Below are 21398 nucleotides of genomic sequence, written 5' to 3'. Positions count from 1 at the left end.
TTCCCAAAGCCTCCCTGCTGTGGATATTGTGAGCAGCTGGATGGATAGTCTGCAGAACACATAAATGAAACCACAGCGTTAGGGAATATCACGCAGAAAACAGAAAAATGATTGCTATATTCAGCAGATGACCTTTCTCTGAAATAGCCTTAAGTGACCATAAGTAGGAGAGATGCTCTGCTCTGTGTTTTAGAATGAGTATATGCCTTTGAAAGATTATTTCTTTATGGAAGAATTATTGTGTGGGAATACACTATAAATGTTTTATTTCTAGAATTCAGCAATCTGTGTGTTGCTGAATTCAGTATTCCAAAAGGATATAGGATACTGCCTTGCTATATTAATTCTGTTCATGAAGATTTTTTTGCTTTTAAATTTCCTAGGGTTTTTTAAATTAGGAAAAAAAACATCACTTGGAAGAATTTCCTCTAACACACAGGTCCAGGTTGAGTGTAGCCACGACTGGCTAGCTAGAAAGCACAAAGCTAATTCTGTTTTCCGTGGATGGATTTATCTCCAACCTATACCAATACGGCATGAAATAAATGAACCTGAATCAATTCTATCCAGAGCTAGCTCAAGTCTGCACTATGCACAAGATCACCGCAGGTGTGTGGCTACACTGCTGCTACGAGAGTTCTACAGCTGTGCTGCAGAAGTTTTGAATAGCTTTCCCATAACACTGCCTTTACATTAAACTCAGTAGGTCCAACCTGGAGAAGAACTAGACCACCGCAGATACCTGAGTGGCTGTCCGTAGTTATCCTGGCTCTTGTCCTTCTCATTAGGTCTCGCTCCATACTAGACTCACTGGATCCAATGTTGCTGCTGCAAAGCGCGCCTACACATACCTGGACCTGCTTCCCTGCGACAGACAGATAACCTCTGAAGGCCAGGCTGGGTGAGATCGCTGTCCCAGCTAGGAAGCGATGGACTGCTACAGCCAGCCTGACTCTTATAGAATCCTCAGTATTAGTATTAATCGGATTTCCTCGTATCTCCAGACTTTTTATTCAGTATACCTCAATCACTACCTAAAGTTCTAAAGCTGCCTGGATATAATTCCTATGTACTTCACTCTGCACAAAACATTACAGTGAAATGGGTATTACCATGATGAGCTCAAATGTTTGCAATGTGCAAGGCTAGTCTGTGTTACATATGATTACAAATAAATATTCAGAGGATGAAGTAGTCACAAATAGACCATTTTATTCACTCACCCAAACATTCTTCACATGATACTTCAGTATCTAGTTTCTAGTTCACCCTTCCTACTTTAGATATTAGCATTTTAGGAGTCATCAGCACATGGATGGGCAACTCTTCTGACTACACATTATAGGCTAACATTTTCCTATGGCTAAGATCCAGAAGACATTTGTTGAACTCAAGGGTGCAGGAATGGGAAACCCTAGAGATAACTCACAGGTGGAAAGTGACACCAACCACCATGAGCTCCTCCTACGCTGCTAAATGAGCAGTAGCGGGTGGGTGGGTGCCAGGATGACACATTTCAGACTCAGAAATCCCATCTGGCTGACTTCCTCCCCCTAACAGGGATTCAGACTGCTGAACTGGACTAGCATAATCCCGCTGCAGATCACCTGATATATCCCCAGTGTGGGGACTACATGTGAACCATTTATAATCTGCTTGCTGTTAAAGAGACACAAGCTGACTATCCCACATTTAAACGATTGTTTCTGATTGCCTGGCACCCTTTGTGCCTGAATAAATAATCACAGCAGCAACTAAATGAATAGTTCCAGACTTTGCTATGTAGACAGCAACAAACCTGGGCCCTACACCAGTGCTTCACTGCCTCAAGTCACACCCTTACCTCATTCTGCCATCCTCCTGCCTACCAATTGTTTTCACAGACACAAAACACAATGTGGTAGGTCTGCTTATATCAAAGGCTCATTCATTCAACTTCCTCAGCCTCCCCTAGCGCAGCCCTCGTGCTGAAGCATTAATGACACAGCTCCCAGGCTTACTCTACCCTGTATTTCTCCACCACAACATAGAAGGCCAGTATGACCTGTAAGAAAACTTACAGCGCCTCCATGTTAGGTGGCACACTCAGAGCTGCATGTCTAGAAGAGTCCTCCTGAGCGAGTGAAAGTTAAGAGCTCCCCAGTGGCCTCCACAAAACAAATGGCCTGACTGCCATCCTCGGATGACAGCTGGCTGGATCCAGACCCTGATGTTTGAGAAACAGATGCCCCGAATCTTGAATATTAGGTTCACTCTTACCTGTACAGTTTAGTTATTTTCCAAATATTGCATTTGATATTGCTTTTCAAACGTGTGGTCAGTTCACGCTCTATCTGGGATAAATGCTGAGCAAGCCAGCCCCCTGAAAATCTATTAATAGACATTATTTCATTCATTTCATCTACATGCAGAGAACCTACCAACCAAAACTCTGAAAATGCTAAAGGAGGAAACTGGAGCAGATGAGACCATTTCAAGACACCAAAAATGGGTCACATATGCTACACTGAGCTCCCTTCAGACACAGCAAGTGTCACAGAAATCCAGCAATTTCAGCTTTTAGAAATTAAAGGTGAGCATAGCAATCCATTATTTCAGTGCAGTGTTCTCAGCAGGTAAAAGAGAACAGCTCATGAAGCAACAGCACTGGATAATGCACTCTACTTTGTTCACCTCAGTGATTATTGCAATTATCTTCCCTTTTCCTAACACAGAGAAGAATAACTCAGACATTCTCCTCCCCTTAGAGAGTCACAGATTCTTCCCAAATTCACACACCTACTAAGAAAGCTACCCTCTCAAAACTGTGTCTGGAAACAACACTGGTTCAAGACAGTGCCATTCCTTACCAGCCCCCAGGCTGCCCCTCCAGCTGTGCTCTTTTGGGGGCTACATTCTAAAACAGCTCAAGGAACTGATTTGGCTGAAAAATGATACAGCCAGATTATGTCTCCAATTTTAAACCTCAGACATCACAGAATGCTTCAAAAAAAGCAGAGCACACAGAATTTAAAAGCTTCTCACCCACCTATTTCACACAAAGATGGCAGAAGCTGCTCAGTTTATGAGCGTCATGCATGTTTATTCAAAGAAGGTTTTTCTTTTGTATTTCAACAATCCTCATTCAGCTGATCCAAAACTCAGAACACTAATCCCTTACTGCATGATAAATTTGAAAACATCCAAGTAAACACGGGGATTTCAGAATATTAGAAGAGTTCAATTTTGAACAAAGAGGGGTTTTTCAGTCTTAACTACAGTGAAGTTTTTGCTCTGCTCTAATTTAAATCTTGGACATAGTTTTAATCCACTGACTCTGGAACGAATGCCATTGAGAAAGTTAGTTTGAATTTAGATTTAGATGTGAATGTGAAAACCCAGCAGTTTTCAAAACTATGGAATTTATTTCTCAACTAACAAGTGTTGGGAAGGAGAGGGGAGTTTCCTCCACATAAGAGGAAACACGGAAAGAAATCTGTCCAGATTTCTTCCAACTAGAATGAGGAGAATACACAATTTTCCCTGAGAATTGCAATAGACAGCTGCAAGATTAAGTTGTAGTCACAAACTTTTTAGACTGTATCTACACTACTAGGAAGCGTTCTCGATTTTTTTTCAGCAAATTACTTAAGTTAAAACCAACAGAGTAAAGAGAAGTCTTCCAGATATGTGAAATGGTTCAGCTAGAACAATTACATAAGGGCAAAAGGAAGTGATCACCCCCAGAGGACTTGGCAGTGAAAGTTACCAAAGCAAATAATAGATACTGCTTCTGTGCTGAACAAAAATCCTTTTAGAGAAGCAAACAAAACCAGAATGGTTGGTAAGTAGGCAGCAAAATTAATGGCTGCAAGGTCAGCCAAGTTTATGCTTTAGCTTTGGATGTAGATTTACAATATAGTTGCATATGGAATATAAAATGGTATTTTCATATGAGTCTGGCTGTGGTATGAGTTAAACTAAAATCTGTAATAAATAGAATCATGTTTGTTAACCAAATCAGGCTTTCTTAAAGGCTGGTGAAAACCTACACTGTTTCGACTCTTCACATACTTAAATCGCAGGCAGGCATCCAGCGTGTTATCTGGTGCACTTTCATACCTCAAGGCCTAAATCACAGGCATCCGGTGTGCTGTCTGGGGCACTTTGACACCTAAAGGCCTAAATCACAGGCATCTGGTGTGTTTTAACACTTCAAAGGGAAGAGCTAAGTTGTGAGATAAGCTGAAAAGAGTCTCCCCAAGGACACTGATAAAGATGAGGAGCCTTCAGCCTCACGACCATCAGGAGGCGGGACAAGACCGACCCCCTAGCAACATGTCGCTCAGACACGGAATACACCAGGATTGACACATATACGGGAACCAGAAGGGTATATAATCAACTACTTTCGGGAAGGGGTGTGCGCCGTTGGCGGAGCAAAGACTCCCCGGCCGCCCAGCGCTGTTTTGCTTGTTGCCGCTTGCTTAATAAACTAATTTGATTAATTGGACTGGTTCCTGTCAATTATTGGGCCTCAATCTATAACAAAATCCATATAGCACTAGCATATAGATAATGAACTGAAAAAGACACGAGACTGCACAGAGGCTTCAACTCCACAGTAAAACATCAAATCCAGGGTAATCACTGACACAAGGCCAAAGGCACAAAATCCTTTTCAGACTAACTTAAAAAGAGGAAAACACACACATCCCCAAGTATAACAGAACAGACACCGCTGGTACTATTGAGAAAAACATGCACAAGCATCTGGAGACAACATCAAAGAAATTAGACTCTCCTTTTCCGAAAGACAGCTGGACTCATTGCTGTCTTACATTCTATAACCGGCTGAAATAAACAATTTTAAAATATCAGGTATCTCAAATGTATCTCTGAAGATTTAGTCTGACAAACGAGTGTTACAAAAGCAAAGAACAGAGAGGGTGTATCAAAGTCCACATTGAGAACATTTGTTTTGTTATAGAGATATGAAGGGTGTACACTGTAATTCCACACAGCACACAATGTTCTACATTACTTCTATGAACATGAATTGTACAAGAACACAGAAATCAGCTATAATCGCCACTGGGGTGACATGTATTTTAATCACAAATGTTATTTCCTGTGGGACTCGGAGAAGATTCTTGCCAGTTAGTATTTCTTTTTGATACCACTGGTACTGTTGGAATGCGATAGAGATCGCTACCCTGAAAAAAACATGTTTCTGTCCGAAGGTTTTTAAGAATTCCTCTGTTAAACAAGATGTCAGATACTACAGTAGCTAACAACAGAGCAATTCACTTAGCCATAAGAAATACTGGAATGTCCTAATATTAACACTAGATGACAACAAAAATAGTCCTATTTAGTCCATTCACACACAATGTATTAATCCCAAGAGAGTTTTTCCCCCACAGGTTTTGCAAGCTAAAAACCAGTTATCAAGAGCCTTTGAATTAGGCTAGGAGGACTGTAAATACCATCAAGCTGTAAATGCTTGTAATCTTTTCAGCAGAACAATGCCAAGAAAAAACTGTAGCTCAAAGCAACACAGAATTTTCAGTACAATTAAGAAGTCTTACTCGCAGAAACAATCTTTGCGTGTTCCCAAGAGTTTAGGTAGGCATAGCTGGGCAAGTGTAATCAGAATCTGACAGAAAGGTCACTGTATGCAACATGAAGAAACACAGCAAATGTCGTTTGAAAGAACTGCTACACAAGATTCTGTAATATATTCATTTGATGGAATGCATAAATAAAAAGAGGGAGAGAGACAGAAATAAAGAGATGGTCAGAAGGTTATTAACCAATGACCCGTAATGATCAAGGTGTTCAAAACTCTTGGCTGTATAAGTACAGCTACACAACCTCTGGCATCCACCTGAGGAATGCCCAACTCCTCCCACCCCACACGCAGTCGAGACATTGGTTACATCCATGGTATTCCTGCACCGGCCTGCTGGAGACACACGGGACAACAGGAACCATTATCTGGCCAGAACAACTCCATATCACCATTGGAGCTACAATGACTCACAGCTCTTCAGACCTAGGGCACCTATTCCAGGCGCTGTACGGTGACAGAAAGAGCCACCACAACAGCTTTCTGGTTCTGTTCTTGACCCACCTGAGGTCGCTCCCTATCTGTGCCGACTTACAAGAATTTCCCCTTCTGCACATTACAGATTCTTTCAGGATTTCAACACCTAAAGGAAGAGACGGCACAAATTAACCAACTGAAAAACCCCTAGTAATAAATTATGGACTTATTAGGATTTTGCTTTGGTTCGTTTTTTTGTAAGATAGTCATATTAATGACAACCATTCTTAGACGTTGGGACATTAAGATTCCTATTATTATCACAGAAGATGACAAAACTTTGCTGAAGAGCAGACTTATTTACTGTTAATCACCTGCTTTGGAGATTCTATTTTTCAATCCAACACACGTGTGTTTTGGAGTCTCCACTTCAGCCAGATAAGTGGCAACAATAAAACAGACCAAAAAAATCCTGCTAGGAAATGCCACTGCCCTCATTTAAAATTTTAAGATTGGTCCAGCTTACAGATTTAGAGAAAAAGAGAGAGCAGTAAAGATAATCCTTGTATTTCAAGAATATTTACTGCTGCTTCTGTGTTTTAGGAAGAAATTTGGTAAGAAACACACTTCATAAGTTACAAAATAACAGCATTAATATTTCCATTACCAGGAGAACTTTTGCTTTTGTGTCACAGAGCCACTGTTCCTCTGATTTTGATGCCTGATGTTCCCAACAGCTTCTGAATGAGGATTCAGACAAGATGCAGTCAGCACAATGCAAACTTAGGCACTTAAACAAAAACTTGAATTGTTCTGACAGAAATCAGTGGCCCAATTTACTTTTGGGGAAGCAACTATGACATACTTAAAGTAAGTATGAAGCTTCAGTGACAGCTGCGTTGTATGCAGTGTTCTGCTTAAAGCTACAGTTTGCCAGTGCCAGGATTTTTAAAAAAGCAAAGTGCTCATTTGTTTTTTCAAGGAAATCTTTCATCGTTTCACTGCCTAAAACAACGTCATACTTCATCCTAATGGGGAGACAGATGGTCAGCAGGAAGATTTTGTTCCAAAACGACAGCATCCTTCTCACGTAAACCCAAACCAAGAACAAAAAGTTAGGTTTAATTACATTCCGCCACAAAACAAACCAAGTTTACCCAGATGAGCGCAAGGAAGAAGTCTGTGCAAAAACAAGAGTCAATGACTACATCTGAATCTTCAAACAAACTTCAACTTAATCTTTCTCATGACTTCCAACTACTTTATACAATTCTAACAATATTCTTTAATAGGAAAATTCTTACGATTGGTAACATTGATCAAACAGTGACGTTACCTACTTCACACCTATTTTTAACACGTTTTACAAAGAAACCAACACTATCTCCGCTCCTGGGTGAGTACCATCCCCAGTTCAGAATGCCACATAGTGGGCGAGCAGCATTTCCCAACAGTGGAAGCCAGAAACAGCTGAAGCCATTTCAGGACAGATTGATGTAACCCAGAGATGCAGGGCATAAGGAACAGAGACATCAGAAAGAAGTACCCATGTGTTTCATGTAACAGATACTCATCAAAAAGAAATAAATCAGTGGAATTCAGACATGTTTGCAAGTCCAGTGAAATACAGACGTGCGTCTTTAGGTGGAACATCTATCACTGGTGTATGACTTGTAGCATCACTCCTGACCGCGGGCAGGTACCACTGCCCACGCGACGAGGAGCATGGGATGGATGAGGGGTAAGGCTGGCTCCCCAGCTGCACACAGGCATGGCTGCCATTGATCAGTACTCACAGGTGCTTCTGCTGGTACTCAGAGCTCCTGCGCTCCATCAGATCAGCTGATGTGTTGGCTAACCCAGCTTGGGAATCCCTGCTGTAGGCATATTTCCAAGCCAAGAAGGAAGGTCTCGCTAGCAGAAGCGTAACTCCCATAGTTGCCTGTAGATAACATATGAGCGATATCATTCTGCTACCACGCTATGTTCAATACACACTGTATCACAAAAATCCACTCAGTTTGGTCATGTAAATTTATTACAAGGTCAAACAGCAGAGTCTTACTGCACTGAAACTTTTCATAAAACTCTATAACAAATTATCACTTTTGATCATATAAATTTAACTTCATTTCCAGCTAGCATTTCCTCTTTGCATGTACCTCATATCTTTTCTTGCAAGCAAAGAATATTAGTAAACAGGGGGGAAATAAGTGGGAAGAATTACTTTAATTAAATTTTAAAAAGATACACACTTTGTTAAATGAAGGTTCCTCAAATATGTTAGAAATATTAAGGAAAAAACGCTGTCCCAAGAGACAAGGAGTGCTAGTGTCACCCCAGGCCATCGGTACAATCTCCCTAAAGCTGTATTACGCAGGCGAGCCCTCCACACTCTCAAGCAAGACACAACTGTCAATCCCCAAAATTTCTGCGGGCTCCCCCGTGCTATTATCACAAACTGCGGTGGGCCATTAACAAAATCTGTGTGGACCACTGCCCGTGGCTCCCCAAGCTGGTGTGTGTGGGAGAGACCATCAGGGAGCACTTCCAAAAGTTTAAACAATAAATAAATGCTTTTCAGAAGCATAAGTAGATTTGAACGTGTCAAAAAAAAAAAGAACAACATGCCAGCAATTGTACCAATTCTATGGGGGCTGGCGTTTAGTTTTGGGTTTTTTTTTCCAGATAAGAAAAATACAAAAGTAGAAGCACGGGTTCCCTGCGGTGCTTCGCTGCTTCCCCAAATCAGGCCGTTACCGGCAGACCCGGCGGGACCGCGGCCTCCGCCGCCCCCCGAGTACTCACTTGCCTCAGCTACCGGGGCCCGCGGGCTGCGGCCTCCCGGGTGCCAGGCCGCGCCGCCGCCCGGCCTCCTCCGGCAGCCCGGGGCGGGGCGGGGAGGGGAGGGGAGCGGGCAGGCCCCGCACCGAGGCGACCGCGGGGGACGGGCGGGGGAGGGACGGCCATGACGGTTGTAACGGTCACAACGACCAGGGGAGGCGGCACCTTCCCGCCCCCCGGAAGTGCTGTGGGACGGGCCCGCCCCCGCCCCGCTGGCGGGGTCCGACCCGGAAGCAGTCGTGGAGCGCTGACGGTGCCAGGGCCCGCGTCCCGCCATGGCTCCCAAGGGCGGCCCCGGCGGGCGACAGCAGTCGGAGGAGGACCTGCTCCTGCAGGACTTCAGCCGCAACCTCTCCGCCAAGTCCTCCGCGCTCTTCTTCGGAAACGCCTTCATTGTCTCCGCCATCCCCATCTGTGAGCGGCGGCGGGGGGTTCCGGGGGGGGGCAGCGAGGGACCCTGGAGGCGGGGGCGTCAGGCCCTGAGGGGGGACGGCAGGCCCTGAGGGAGCCAAGGGGCTCCCCACAGCCCGCCTCGGGCTCCTGGCCCGCTGCTGGGTGCTGGTGGGGGTCCCCGGGCTGCCGGGGCTCGCCTTGGCCCCGGCCTGGCCGGCTTTGAGGGGTCCCCAGGCGAGATTATCTTGGCTATGTCCGTGCCGGGTGAGACCCGGCTTCAAAGCTGGTCCCGCTTGGAGCAGCGGGCGGGGTGATCGGTCTGTGGTTCGTAAAGATGGACGAGGTGGAGCACTGACGTGTCAGCATCAGCGCTGGGTGAAGCTGGCAGGCTGCTGCGCTGGGCTGCTGCTCAGCCGCGTTTGGCATGGTCTCATAAGGCTCCTTTCAGCCAAAAGCAAAGCAGATTTTTGTGTTCGAAAGTATTTTTTAATGCAGTTTAGAAACTCCCCAGTGATTTTGCAGAAGCTATGCTTGGTCTGTAGAGCCAGTCTTGAATTACAGAGCTCATAAGCTGTGAGGGACTCCTGTAGGGGCGTTTTTCTTGGAGAAAGAAACCACTCAAAATGTCTTTTTTTTTCTTTTTTTTTTCTTTTAAGGGCTTTACTGGAGGATATGGCATATGGATCTTGTTCAGTCTGCAGTCCTGTATAGTGTAATGACCCTCATCAGTACCTATCTAGTAGCTTTTGCATATAAGAATGTCAAGTTTGTTCTCAAACACAAGTAAGTTTGGTGGCTATTTGAAGTAGAACTTGTTATTTAATAATTAAAAAAACACCAATGTTTACAACTTTTTTTTTTAATGAATAAGAATGTCTGAAATGTTACTCTCAAAACCATTTTACATGGAAGTATCTCCTAATTGTTTTCTGTCATCTCGCTTGTAATTATGGAATAGACTAATCAGCTAAGAGTATGATGAAATAGCAAAACTACCTTCATTCTCGGTGGGTGTTGCCACAAACTATATTTGAGTAATACTTTTAGTAATTTGATTATTACTTGTTGTCCCTTCAACTTTTCAAAACTGTTCAGTGTCTTGGATGAGTTTTATTCTTTGCTGTAAACACAACTTCCTATAACCCCAGGGATTTTTGTTTTCATTTTTCAACTTCAATGGTGTTTCTTACAGAGTAGCACAGAAAAGAGAAGATGCTGTTTCCAAAGAAGTTACTCGTAAGCTGTCTGAGGCAGACAATAGGAAGATGTCTCGTAAGGAGAAGGATGAAAGGTAATTCTCTTTGTTCTTTTCTTTCTCTTCTTTTTTTGTAATACTGCCTGGTATCTTTAATGCACTAGGTAGGGTATTAGGGACTGTTGCTTGGACACTTTTTGTTTTCTGTATGTGCATCTAACAGATACAAGCTCACAAAAAGTGTCATTTATAAAGCGTTAGGTTTGATGTGCCTGGTAGGAAAACAAACATAAGTCACTCAAGGGTACGAGTGCGTAATATATGCAGGGATTTGTCTTTAACTAGTGAGTTGACTGGTAGTTCTTGCTGTGTTCTGTCTTTTAGAAGCTGGCTAAAACATGAGCAGCAGTATGTGGTTTACTACACCTCTGCCTGTCAGTCACTTCACAATGGTGGGTGTGCCAGGATGGGCATTTATTTAGATATGTTTGAAATAATGTCTCTACTTCGCCCTAGAATTCTGTGGAAGAAAAATGAAGTGGCAGACTATGAAGCAACGACTTTCTCCATCTTCTACAACAACACTCTCTTTCTGGTCTTGGTCATCATTGCTTCATTTTTTGTGCTGAAGAACTTCAACCCCACTGTGTATCCTTTATTACTACGCTTGAAACAACCAGAGTCCTCTTCCTACTTGTTGCCATTAGTAGCTATATTTGTCATGTGGGTTGTGAGGTTATTCTTTTGGTATGTGCAGTTCATTGTAGTACCTCAGACTTTAACATAAAAATAGAGAATACAAAACAAAGTCTCCCAATTACGTAAAAGTTTAACGTCTGACAGCAGATGTTTTGAGGGCATTGCTTGGACAATACACAGAAACTCTTATGGCTTTGCCATTTCAATTATAATTGTGGAATGGGGAGGCAGCTCATACTCTTACAGAACGTCTATCAGTGTGAGTTGACATGTTCTCTTACCTTACAGGATTGTTTAGTTTCAGTAACTTCAGAAGTAAAGTTAAGTAAATAAGTACTGCCCATCAGGGCTGCATATGTTAATGAAAGCTCTGCAGTATTTAACAGTATTTATAACTACTTTTAAGAGAAAAGGCTAAACTTTATGGGTGTCTTAATTTTGAAGTTAAGTACATTTCAACATCCTGCTAACAATCTTGATTGGAAGCTGTATTTCAGGTTACAGTGTTGCAATTTTAAAACTCTTACAGAGGAAGACCATTTCAATCCCTTGTTTCTCATAAAACTTCTACTAAATGTTCTGTACAAAAATAGTGGTTTCTTCACAAGTATATGTCCTTAACCTTTTCCCTACAGCAACTATATTCTTTCTATAAGTGCTTCATCTGGACTGATTGCCCTGCTCTCCACAGGATCCAAGTAGACAAAAAACCCACACCAATTTATTTCTGTGAGAGGGTTCAACTGCCATACAAAAGTTTAAGGGTGGAATGGGAATCCTTTTTTTTTTTTTATAGTCTGACTGCTTGAGGGAATGTGGAGGGAGGGTCTGAATCCAAAATGAGTGAATTATATTTACTTTTGATATCTTTACATGGTATTATTCAATAACTGAATTAATTTTTTTTTTTACTTAGCAATGAAAGGAAATTGTATGCGAGAAGTTACCAAACAAGCTTTCTGAAGCACTGCATAGGTGTGACGGTACTACAGACTATTAGCCAAGCACACCGCAGTGGGCTGCTACACTGCAGCACAAATGGTCGTACTTAAAACCTGTAATGGCATTCCCCTGTAAGTTTGGTGACTGGGTTAAGAGATGAACTCCCTGATCATAAAAAGTGACAATCCGCCATTTATCATTGTAACTTGAAAAGTTGTAATAAAAAGGAGGCTTTTTTGTCATTTAATTCATTGTATTTCCATTCTTCATTTAAAAGAAAAAAAAGGATATTTTCATGGGCAAGCAGCATGTGTCCGTTTGTGAACTCTTTCTGCTTAGAGAAAGAGAGGAGTCTTCTACAAGTCACCATATGTATTGTTTTCGTTAAAAATACTCACTTTTCAGTAACTTGGAGTCAGGACAAAACTACACCTCCTAGAAAAATGCTTTTGAAGTGGTTTGAATGTACTGGGTTTTTTGTTTTTTTCATTCATCTCTAAAGTTATAAATAAAAAAAAAAAAACACCTGCCAGTTTTCCTTGCACAGCTTAGCGAAAATGCTTTAGCTAACTTATTATAATGGGTTTATCAGACAATCCTTTTCCTTTTTTTCATGCTATCAGTAAAGCAACTGTTATATTAAATGCTAAACTCTACTACTATTAATGGACTTAAATTGTAGAAGTTACAGATATTGCCATTACAGACTTGGAATCCTAAATGGGGAAGAAAGAGAAAGCTTAATGTAACAATTACTTTGCTAATCTCTACTTCAATAAGATTTGTATTTATGTAAAATGAAGGTTCTGAAGTGCAGGAAACTGTTTCTGGCTTGCCTTAGAGAATGCTGAGTTTGTAACATCTCTATTCCTGACAAATGCAACTATTACCTAATTACCCAGTGCCTGCTGACTACGGCAGTACTTCTCTCTCCAGCATCCCTCGGGACTGGGGCTTGGATGAGGGTCCTCAATCTCAACACACCACTAATTTACTTTTACTTTGTTTCCCAGTAAAGGTAATACTATTCACGTGCTTACATTGTGAAAAATTCCAGTGGGTTTGGTGCGCTTTAGAGCTGCCATTGAAATTAGTTTTCTGGTCAGTCATTTAACACTCTTCAAATTAACTTATTGTTTTCCCTCAAAATATGTGGATTTTTCTTTATTGCTTCTGCCTGCTCATTCACTACTGAAAGGAGACTTTCCATATTGGTGGTGCCTGGCTTGCATTATTTTACTTTACTTGGCTTGTCACTTACAAAGGGTGTAATTTGTAAGTATTTAGTCTAAGTATTCAGCACGTGTAAAACAAATTTCTAACAAACTTCTATAAATGGTCAGAATCAACCATGAGGCTAAGTTGGCTGCTCTGTAAGCAAGGGGACTTGAACGTGGCTGTTTTGTTGGTCACTGGTGATTTGCTCAGCTCCTACCAAAAGTACACAGTACTTAAACTCGGGCATGTGAACAGAGAACCCTAATGCACTCATTTTACTTGTCAGCAGTGGTAGGGATAAGAGTGCCCTATCGGGTGTTTTAGAAAGTGGCAGGCGTATTTTCCAGGAAATCTGCCATCTAGAGAAAAGTCGTTTGAAGCAGCGCTTTCTTCTGCTATTATTGTCAGTTCGCCGAGTCTTTTATCAACAGCTTTTCATCTTACCTTAGTTTTTCTGGTATTGACAGTTGCTGAGGCCTGGAGCATAGTGTGTGTCGGAATTTTTCTGGGGAGAGAACATTGCAGTGTTGACAACCTGAAACAAAAGCGGGTGGGTGGGTGAGTTGTTTTCTACAGAAAGCCTGGTCTTTTCTGTGAGCTACTTCACAGAAAAGCACTGGGGAATTTTGTGGGTTGTTTTTTTATTATTATTATTATTATTTTTGTTTGCTTTTGAGGTTGGTTGTTTTTTCTCTTGCAATCCCCACTACAAGCTGCGCCTAATTTCTTCACTGTGATGCTGAAAGCTCAGCCTAAAGTTAGGCTGCCGCTTGGCATCCCATTGCCCTCAGAGCATTTAGCAAGTTTTCAAATAAAAGAAAAAAATTTGGGACTTAGTATATTTTTAATATATCGTTGGATTCCCATGTATCTGAGAAGGGTAAGAGAAAACATTAAATTGTACCCGCAGAGGTAAGGAAAGGAGCTGGTCTGCTACTGGGGAAAGAATTATCCTGTTAAAACAATCAAGATGTTAACTGTATAATGATCAAAGCCTTTGTGCTGCCCATGAATCAGATTTTAAAATACATAAATAGTTAATTTTCACAGCTAATAGTGCAAAGTTAGGGGACGTGGCCCAGGGCAGAGAACACAATACCAAGAAGGTGAGAAGTGGCTGTCTCCACCTCGGCTAGCTGTTCCCAACCAGGTGCAGCTGGAGATTAATGTTTCCCTGTGGAACGATACACATCCATTTTCAACATGAACCACTGCTGTTTCAAAATCAGCCTCGCTGTTAGTAACGGGTCTCTTAAGTATAAAATTAGATGCACAAAATGCTTTTATTGTGTCCAAGCAGAAGTCAAAGTCAGACTGCAGTTCTGGATATACAGCAGCTAAATTCATTTACACATACCATAGCTCACTGGATTAAATACAGGAGAAGACAACTCAAGTATCGGTATCTGTCCACATGGCCCGCGGGAGGGCTGCACACGCTCTCCAGATACCTTGGAGTTAAGGGGACTAAAATACAAGGGTCCTACAAATACCGTACATCGCTGTACCCCTAGGAAGTATGTGCCCAAAGTCTGCCATTCGGTACGAGTGAGAAATATCTTACTGAAATCATAGGTGCGTTTTTACAAAGCAAATTCATGGTAAAATATGACACGGTTCTTAAGATGGGCAAATTAATATATAAGTGCTTACTACCAACTCCTGAAGAGAGATGAAATGCTCACAAAAAAAAAAACCCTACCTGTTTAAAGTGTGTCAAAAATACTATGCATTTACTTATGCCCGATTCCAGAACAAGTTAAAGCAAATGTAGCCCTCCAAAGTAAGTACTTGATGTTTTCTGGTATTTTTCAGCAGCTATATATTATATATATATATATATATATTTATAAGTATCTGTATCCTTAAAAGCTCATGAATATTGAAATTTGCAATAGCTATGTCTACAAGCAGGCAAAAGTAGAGGCAGGTTTCTACAGATGCAAAACCCAATATTTTATCATGGTTTTCTTGGTTTAAGGTTGATGTAGAATTAGAATTTTGCAAACAGCTGTTGTTTTTATTCACCTGACATGCACACTTGGGTTTTCGAACTGTGCTCCTCTGGCTTGTACTCAGAAATACTTCCCAGGAGCACTCCACTGCTGAACTAATTGTATAGTTAGGAGTTGAGCTATCTAATTTCTAACTAATTCTCTGACTTACATTCTTTATTCAACTACAAACGAAATCTAAAGCATATATTCAGCATAAAAAAGAAAACGGAAAATTTGAGCTTGCCCCTTCTATCTGTTAACCTGAAGAAACTTTATAGTTGGGATTTCCCAAATGTGGTTTTATTAAAACCTGAAGTTGTATCTGGCTTTTCTTCATTGAAAAAATAGATCTGTACATCCTTCTTTAATTACCAAGTACCTGAAGGTTATAAATTATTTTTTGCTTTACACGTGTTTTTCACAGCACAAGCATGAGGTGCTAAGAGTAAAGTAAAAATTAATGAATTCAGTCGAAGGTAAGAAAATACAGGATTATTCTCGGTTAGAAGAGAGATCAACTGTGCTTTTAAATTTCACTGCAGATTAGTAGCAACAGCACACATCTCCAAGGATCCAGTGACAGTAGACACCAAGCAGCAAGCTGCTGAATGATTCTCATGACCGGATACTAATTCGGGGCTGTACTTCTGTACAGAGCACTTTGAAACCATGCAGTCCAGGTAACTCATGCATTGCATTATGATCTGTAGTCCTTCTTGCTGTAGGGCTTATTTCCCAGAATATTATCTATTTCGTTTACAATATGGGATGTCATCTTTGGAAGGACCTAGGGGTAAAAGAAAACCGACGTTTAATCAAGCTTCCATTAAAGGTTTTTCCAATTTCAAATCTAGATTTTAATCAAACAACGTTTCCTCTGGCTTTTTGTGTGACAGATATTTAAACGTTCACCTAATTCTTTTCTCCCCTAAAGGAAAAACTACTGTAGCATCTTTACCCAGTGAGAGAATCACAGAAGTGCTCCTAAACTTCTGCACAATATTGCTCAGCTGCAGTGGAAAGCGAGCTGGTGGCAAGAACAACAGAGGAAGCTCTTGTTGTGAAAAGCAACAGAGAATAATTAAAGGTGGGTGCAAGTGACATGTGCCCTGTGGGAGACTTGGCGCAGAACCTATCACAACATGCCCCGGAATCAGGTCACTTGCTTTTTCAAGTAAGTTTTTAGATAAATAGTAGAATAATGCATTAAACCTGTTGATGCCACCCTCTTGTTGCTGGATATGGCTATAGCTACCACAAATGGTGGTAAGTCATGGTGATGCACTGTAGGTTTACCTAATTAACATGCATAACTAGAAGGGGAAGATATCTGAAACAAAATGCAAAGTATTAAAACTATATTAAGAAAAGGATGGCGCTAATGTCAAGGTATGTTGGTGTTACCCCCAAAGGGAGCTGGGCAGTGGCCAACCCCCCCAGCTCTGTTGAGGTGCCACCACCACTTGCACTTGCCTGTATGGCTCCGAGGTTCTCTATCAGCTGCTCTGGGTTGGAAGATCCTAGAAGAACAGAGCTCACTCCCTCGTTTCTCAGGCACCATGCTGGGAATTAAAGGCACAAGATGGTCAGGGACACAGGCTTCACAACACACCATAACTCCAGATCCTAAAGTTTGTCAGGGTTCCTATTTCTATTTGAAAAATAATGACAACATTACTTGTCAACCTTCACTTTATTCCTCCAGCACTACCAGGAAGATGCACAGGCCAGTTAACAATACTGATACTCAAACAAAGGATGGGAGCACTATCAGAGTACCTGTAGCTTCAGGAGTTTCTACAAGGTTTCACCTGCCCACATCCCTCAACAACCCAAAAGGCACGAACTTGCGGTCTGTGTTTCAGAGTGCTGCCCTTCACACTACAAGGATGTGAGCCAGTTGATGCACATGCGGCACTACGGCACCAGCGATGGCCAAAAGGCACTGGCACAGTGGTCCCGTCCCCCACCCCATCACTTACCAACGGCCAGCTGAGGCAGTGTGCACCCCAGGCGTTCGGCGATGGGCGACAGGTCTTTCAGCTTCACCTGCTGCTTTCTGCCTTCCTCGCTTATGATTTTCTCTTTCAGCCACTGGTAGCACTGCAGGTGAATTACATTGCAATCACCTGTTAGCTTTCATCTCCAAAACTGAAATATTTAAGGCAATTATAAACAGCTCTTAAAAAGTCACAGCCAACCCAGGAGGTAACGGGGGCTGAATAACGCAATGCTTTGCTACCCAAAGCAGTTACGACAGGACTGGGATGTCTCCTGTGAGAGCCTACATCTGTATCTCTCTGGCTTTACGCAACTGATGGGCTCAGTCTAGAACATGGAACCTCCTCAGTTTTATTTTTGGACCACTGGATCCCATTGCAGAGCAAAAGAAGTGAAATATTAGTCAACTTGAGGAGATTTTGACAAACAGAACCCCAAAAAATTTCTGAGAGAACATCTGATCATGTTCAAGATTTACTGTTACCATTCAAGATTAGAAAATTAATTAAAGGAAGCTGAGATTTCAGTTCTCCCAGCTCCAGAATTGAAACTTGATTCTGCTTCACTCTCATCAATTTTAATTTGGATCCCTCTCTGCAATGCTAGCTGCTTAGCTAGCTTTTACCAAATCCTAATTTTATTTTGGAAAAAAAAAATAAATCACAAATGCAATGAAATACCACATTCAAAAATGCTGCCCTTTTTAAGCAAGTCAGCGTAGACTGCATCTTTCCTTCAAAAAGCAGCAAGCTGAGCAAAAACCAGCAAGGGGACTTGGATCAGTCTGCTGGCACCTGTCAGATGGTGTTGGCTTTTGCCCATCAGCTGATACATAGCCTCAAATATAATTTTGACTGGGTTTTTCTCCAAATCCACGACATTTTAATGCTGTGCTGTTTTTCAAATCATTAAATAATATTCCTGCCACAGGCACAATACGGGCGGACACGCCATAACACCCAATAAGAGTGGGTGGGAGACGCCATAACACCCAATCAGGATAACTGTGGGAGGAACCAAGGGCTGTGGTGACCACAACGCTGCGCCTGGTGAAGAGTTTTTGAAGTCACAGCAGCCGTATTGATCAGCTGGGAGCATCGAAAGCAACAGAAACCCTGGGCTTGTGCCTTCTCATTGATGATGGCCCAGCAATGTAAGGGAGGTGACGGCATCCTTCCGCAGAGCCTGGCTCCGGTGGCGTGCTGCCCCACCGCCCGCTTGCAGCCATCAGCTCACTGCGGTGCAGAACCTGAAGCATCTTTATAACCCAGATTCTCCCGCTCTTTGGAGAGTGGTTGCCAGAGAAACCGAGCTGATCCATCAATACAGCAGCACTCAGGCCAGCCTTCTCATGAGGGAACTGTTTTCCCTTTGTTATTTTCCTGCCCTCACAAAAACAGCACATCTAGTTTTCTCAAACATGCAACAAAAAAAAAATATACCTTTAGTGCAGCCCTTGAGCTTTCAGGGACCCCGTTGCCGTATTTCCCTGAGATGATCCCACAGGCTAGTGGAGACCACGTCATTGCTCCGACCCCTGCAGAGAAAGCAGAAAAGGAGATTTTAGGGGACTGGGAGAAATCAGAGTTGTATCAAAAATAGGACTTTCAGTTAAAAAAATAAAAGCAAAACAATCGCTGCTCATTTCTATTGCTGCTGGCAGTGATGTTCACTTAACGATGCATCAACAGCATCTTCCTGGAAGACACCGACTAGTTTATTCATCCAAAACCTTCTTGTGAGAGCCTCCAGCCCTGTCCTAGATCCTGCTGCAGCAAAGTACCTGAACTCCTGCTTCTCAGCCCAAGCATCTCCTTCACCCGTGCTGCCCTGAGTCTCAAAGAGTAAGAAGCAGCCATGGCAATTAGCACCTGTTTTTATTAGGGGCACAGTAAGCTCGTTTTCGTCTTAGGTCATTAGATAGTTGCTTGTCTTGTCCCCTTCAGATCCAGCGGAGGAGAGCACTGTTCCCATCTAGAGCCCAGGTTAGCAAATGAAATAGCTGAAAGGCACAGCAGTCTCAGTCTTACCTATTTTATGATATAATTCTGGCAGCTGAACCTCCACTTTCTCTCTTTGGAAAAGATGGTATTCAGCTTGTTCACACACGGGTGGAATCATGTTAAACTGCCTGGCTACGGAGTAGGCTTCCTGGAGAAAAGAAATTAATAGATAAAATACTTCATGAAGTAAAACATAACATACCAGCCAACACTCCTTGAGTGTACAGGAGCCAATAAACTCAAGTTTTGCTGTCCCTTAGCAAGGCCACACATCCCTGAGAATGCTCCTGTGTTGCCCCTGTACCTGCTGCAGCAGGCCACGTGCCCACCTTCTGCCTCCTCCAGCCCAAAGCTGCTTCAGCGCCAGCGCAGCAACAAGCCAAACAGCTTCCCAGCTGGGATGGTGGGTGCTGAGCTTGTTTGTCCTGTTCTGACCCCACCACAAGAAGTAGGGACCAGCAGGATGCTCCTTGGCACCTCTTCGAATCACAGAATGGTTTGGGTGGGAAGGCACCTTTAAAGGCCATGTAGTCCAACCTCCCCTGCCATGAGCAGGGACATCTTCAACTACATCAGGTTGCGCAGAGCCACGTCCAACCTGGGCTTGAGCACCTCCAGGGATGGGGCATCTACCATCTCTCTGGGCAACAACAAATGCTTCTGGCAAAGCATTAAGGATGAGCCGTCAGGACACTGGCTCCCCCAGTCTGGGGTTTTGCAGACAAAGCCAGCTAAGAGGTCCCTTCGGCTGAGCAGGGATATTTCCCATCTGCACCTCGGGATGGGACATGCACAGAGCAGTGGGGGCTGTTACCATCACAGCAGCAGCACTGATGGTCCCGTGTGTCACGGAGCTGCTGCCAGGAGCCACATCTTAAACCGGGCATCAGTGGCCATGGGTACAGACATCAAACAGGAGCTTTGCCAGAAGTCTTAAAGTCAGCCAAAAAAAGCCAAAATGAAACAACCTCCAATTAAACAAGACAAGACCCCCCAAACCCACTACATCAGCCCATCTCCTCCCACTTAACATTGGGCTCGTTCCAGAACAGGGTTTAAAATTATTTTAGGTGAAAATATGCTGGATGGAGTAAAACGCAAACATCCCCAGCCCAGACCCACGCTCGTGGTTCAGCTGATTACCAAGTGCCAACACTTTCCTAAAAATCGACTTTACCATGATCTCCATAGCGCTCCAGCGGGATGTTCCCCAGTACATCGCCATGCCTTGATTTATGACGTGTGTCATCGCTCGGACAATTTCTAAAGAAGGAAAAAAAGAAAAAAAAACCAAACTAGATGAGAACTGCAGAGAAGCCCATTTTTCAGCACCAAATCCTCCCAAAGACACTTAGAAATGCCAAGTACACCGACAAGCCTGAGCAGCTTTGCATTAAATGCTGCTTCTGCTGTGTCCTCTTGCTCGAGCGTGGATGAAAAAGCGTTGATGGTGCGAACATAAAGACTTCTAACCTGCAGTTGTTTAAAAACTTCTTTTACCAACTGGCGGTTGCCTACCTCCGCCTTACAATATTTCCTTTAAAATTTAACACAAGAGGGCAGCACAGTCGAAAAATAAACTAAAAGATAAATTAAATTTATTTTAAAATTTGTTTACTAAAAGCGTATATGTGATCCTGCTTCTTTTTACTAGGAATATTAGGATACCGGGGACAAAGTTGGATGTCTGAAGCTGGCCCAACCACGGGAGGAGCAGGCGGCACCTCCGCAAAACCCGGCACAGCTCCTTAGCACAACGGTCCCCGTGTCCTCCTTTTCCTTTGTGAACAGGGAAGCCTGCAAGGGTACTCGTGCTGGGGCAGAATCTTTAATTTCCATCCATCGGAACCTCTGCCGAGCAGCCCTGCCTTCTTGGGGGGTGGGGTGGGGTGGGGGGTGGAATCCCATCATAAACTTCAGTTTGCAAGAAAAGGAAAAAAAAAAAAATTGTCTGTCCCTCATGGTTGCCCAGAAGGTTACAGTGCCTGGTAGGATGCCTCACTAATAATAATTATATTAATAATTATAATATAATTAATAATCATAATTAATAATAAAATAGCCCCTGCTTACTGTTT

The 21398-nt window shown here is 42.7% G+C and overlaps 3 protein-coding genes across 5 annotated transcripts in view; 1 reads left to right on the top strand and 2 right to left on the bottom strand.

Moving 5' to 3' along the window:
* TIPARP (TCDD inducible poly(ADP-ribose) polymerase) overlaps nucleotides 1-7949 on the bottom strand; it is a 41404-nt gene extending 33455 nt beyond the window's left edge. Inside the window, exon 1 of the mRNA XM_063338029.1 lies at nucleotides 7825-7949. The gene's annotated coding sequence lies outside the window, so the exon portion shown is untranslated. The remainder of the gene's footprint in view (nucleotides 1-7824) is intronic.
* A 1120-nt stretch (nucleotides 7950-9069) lies between these two features.
* Nucleotides 9070-12348, top strand: SSR3 (signal sequence receptor subunit 3). The gene is made up of 5 exons (XM_063338032.1): nucleotides 9070-9286; nucleotides 9922-10048; nucleotides 10458-10556; nucleotides 10977-11108; nucleotides 11795-12348. The coding sequence occupies exons 1-5, from the start codon at nucleotides 9148-9150 to the stop codon at nucleotides 11859-11861; spliced, it is 564 nt and encodes a 187-aa protein (XP_063194102.1). The 5' UTR covers nucleotides 9070-9147; the 3' UTR covers nucleotides 11862-12348.
* A 2235-nt stretch (nucleotides 12349-14583) lies between these two features.
* Nucleotides 14584-21398, bottom strand: part of KCNAB1 (potassium voltage-gated channel subfamily A regulatory beta subunit 1) — a 74064-nt gene continuing 67249 nt past the window's right edge. For all 3 annotated transcript variants that reach the window (XM_063339097.1, XM_063339098.1, XM_063339099.1), the window contains exons 9-14: nucleotides 20498-20583; nucleotides 19348-19468; nucleotides 18760-18854; nucleotides 17299-17419; nucleotides 16790-16878; nucleotides 14584-16103 (exon numbers count right to left, since the gene is read on the bottom strand). In XM_063339097.1, coding sequence (XP_063195167.1) covers nucleotides 16014-16103; nucleotides 16790-16878; nucleotides 17299-17419; nucleotides 18760-18854; nucleotides 19348-19468; nucleotides 20498-20583 — 602 coding nt within the window. In that variant the 3' untranslated portion in view covers nucleotides 14584-16013. The remainder of the gene's footprint in view (nucleotides 16104-16789; nucleotides 16879-17298; nucleotides 17420-18759; nucleotides 18855-19347; nucleotides 19469-20497; nucleotides 20584-21398) is intronic.

This window comes from Chroicocephalus ridibundus, chromosome 6, assembly GCF_963924245.1.
Source record: "Chroicocephalus ridibundus chromosome 6, bChrRid1.1, whole genome shotgun sequence".
Lineage (NCBI taxonomy): Eukaryota > Metazoa > Chordata > Aves > Charadriiformes > Laridae > Chroicocephalus > Chroicocephalus ridibundus.
Note: the sequence above shows the minus strand (reverse complement) of the source record. Positions and strands in the feature narration are given on the sequence as shown.

Bases quoted from the DNA above. Each gene is read 5' to 3' on its own strand.
- SSR3 (XM_063338032.1), top strand. From the start codon at position 9,148: ATGGCTCCCAAGGGCGGCCCCGGCGGGCGACAGCAGTCGGAGGAGGAC. The intron at 9,287-9,921 runs GTGAGCGGCGGC...TTTTCTTTTAAG, and splicing joins TGTCTCCGCCATCCCCATCT to GGCTTTACTGGAGGATATGG. The intron at 10,557-10,976 runs GTAATTCTCTTT...ACTTCGCCCTAG, and splicing joins CGTAAGGAGAAGGATGAAAG to AATTCTGTGGAAGAAAAATG.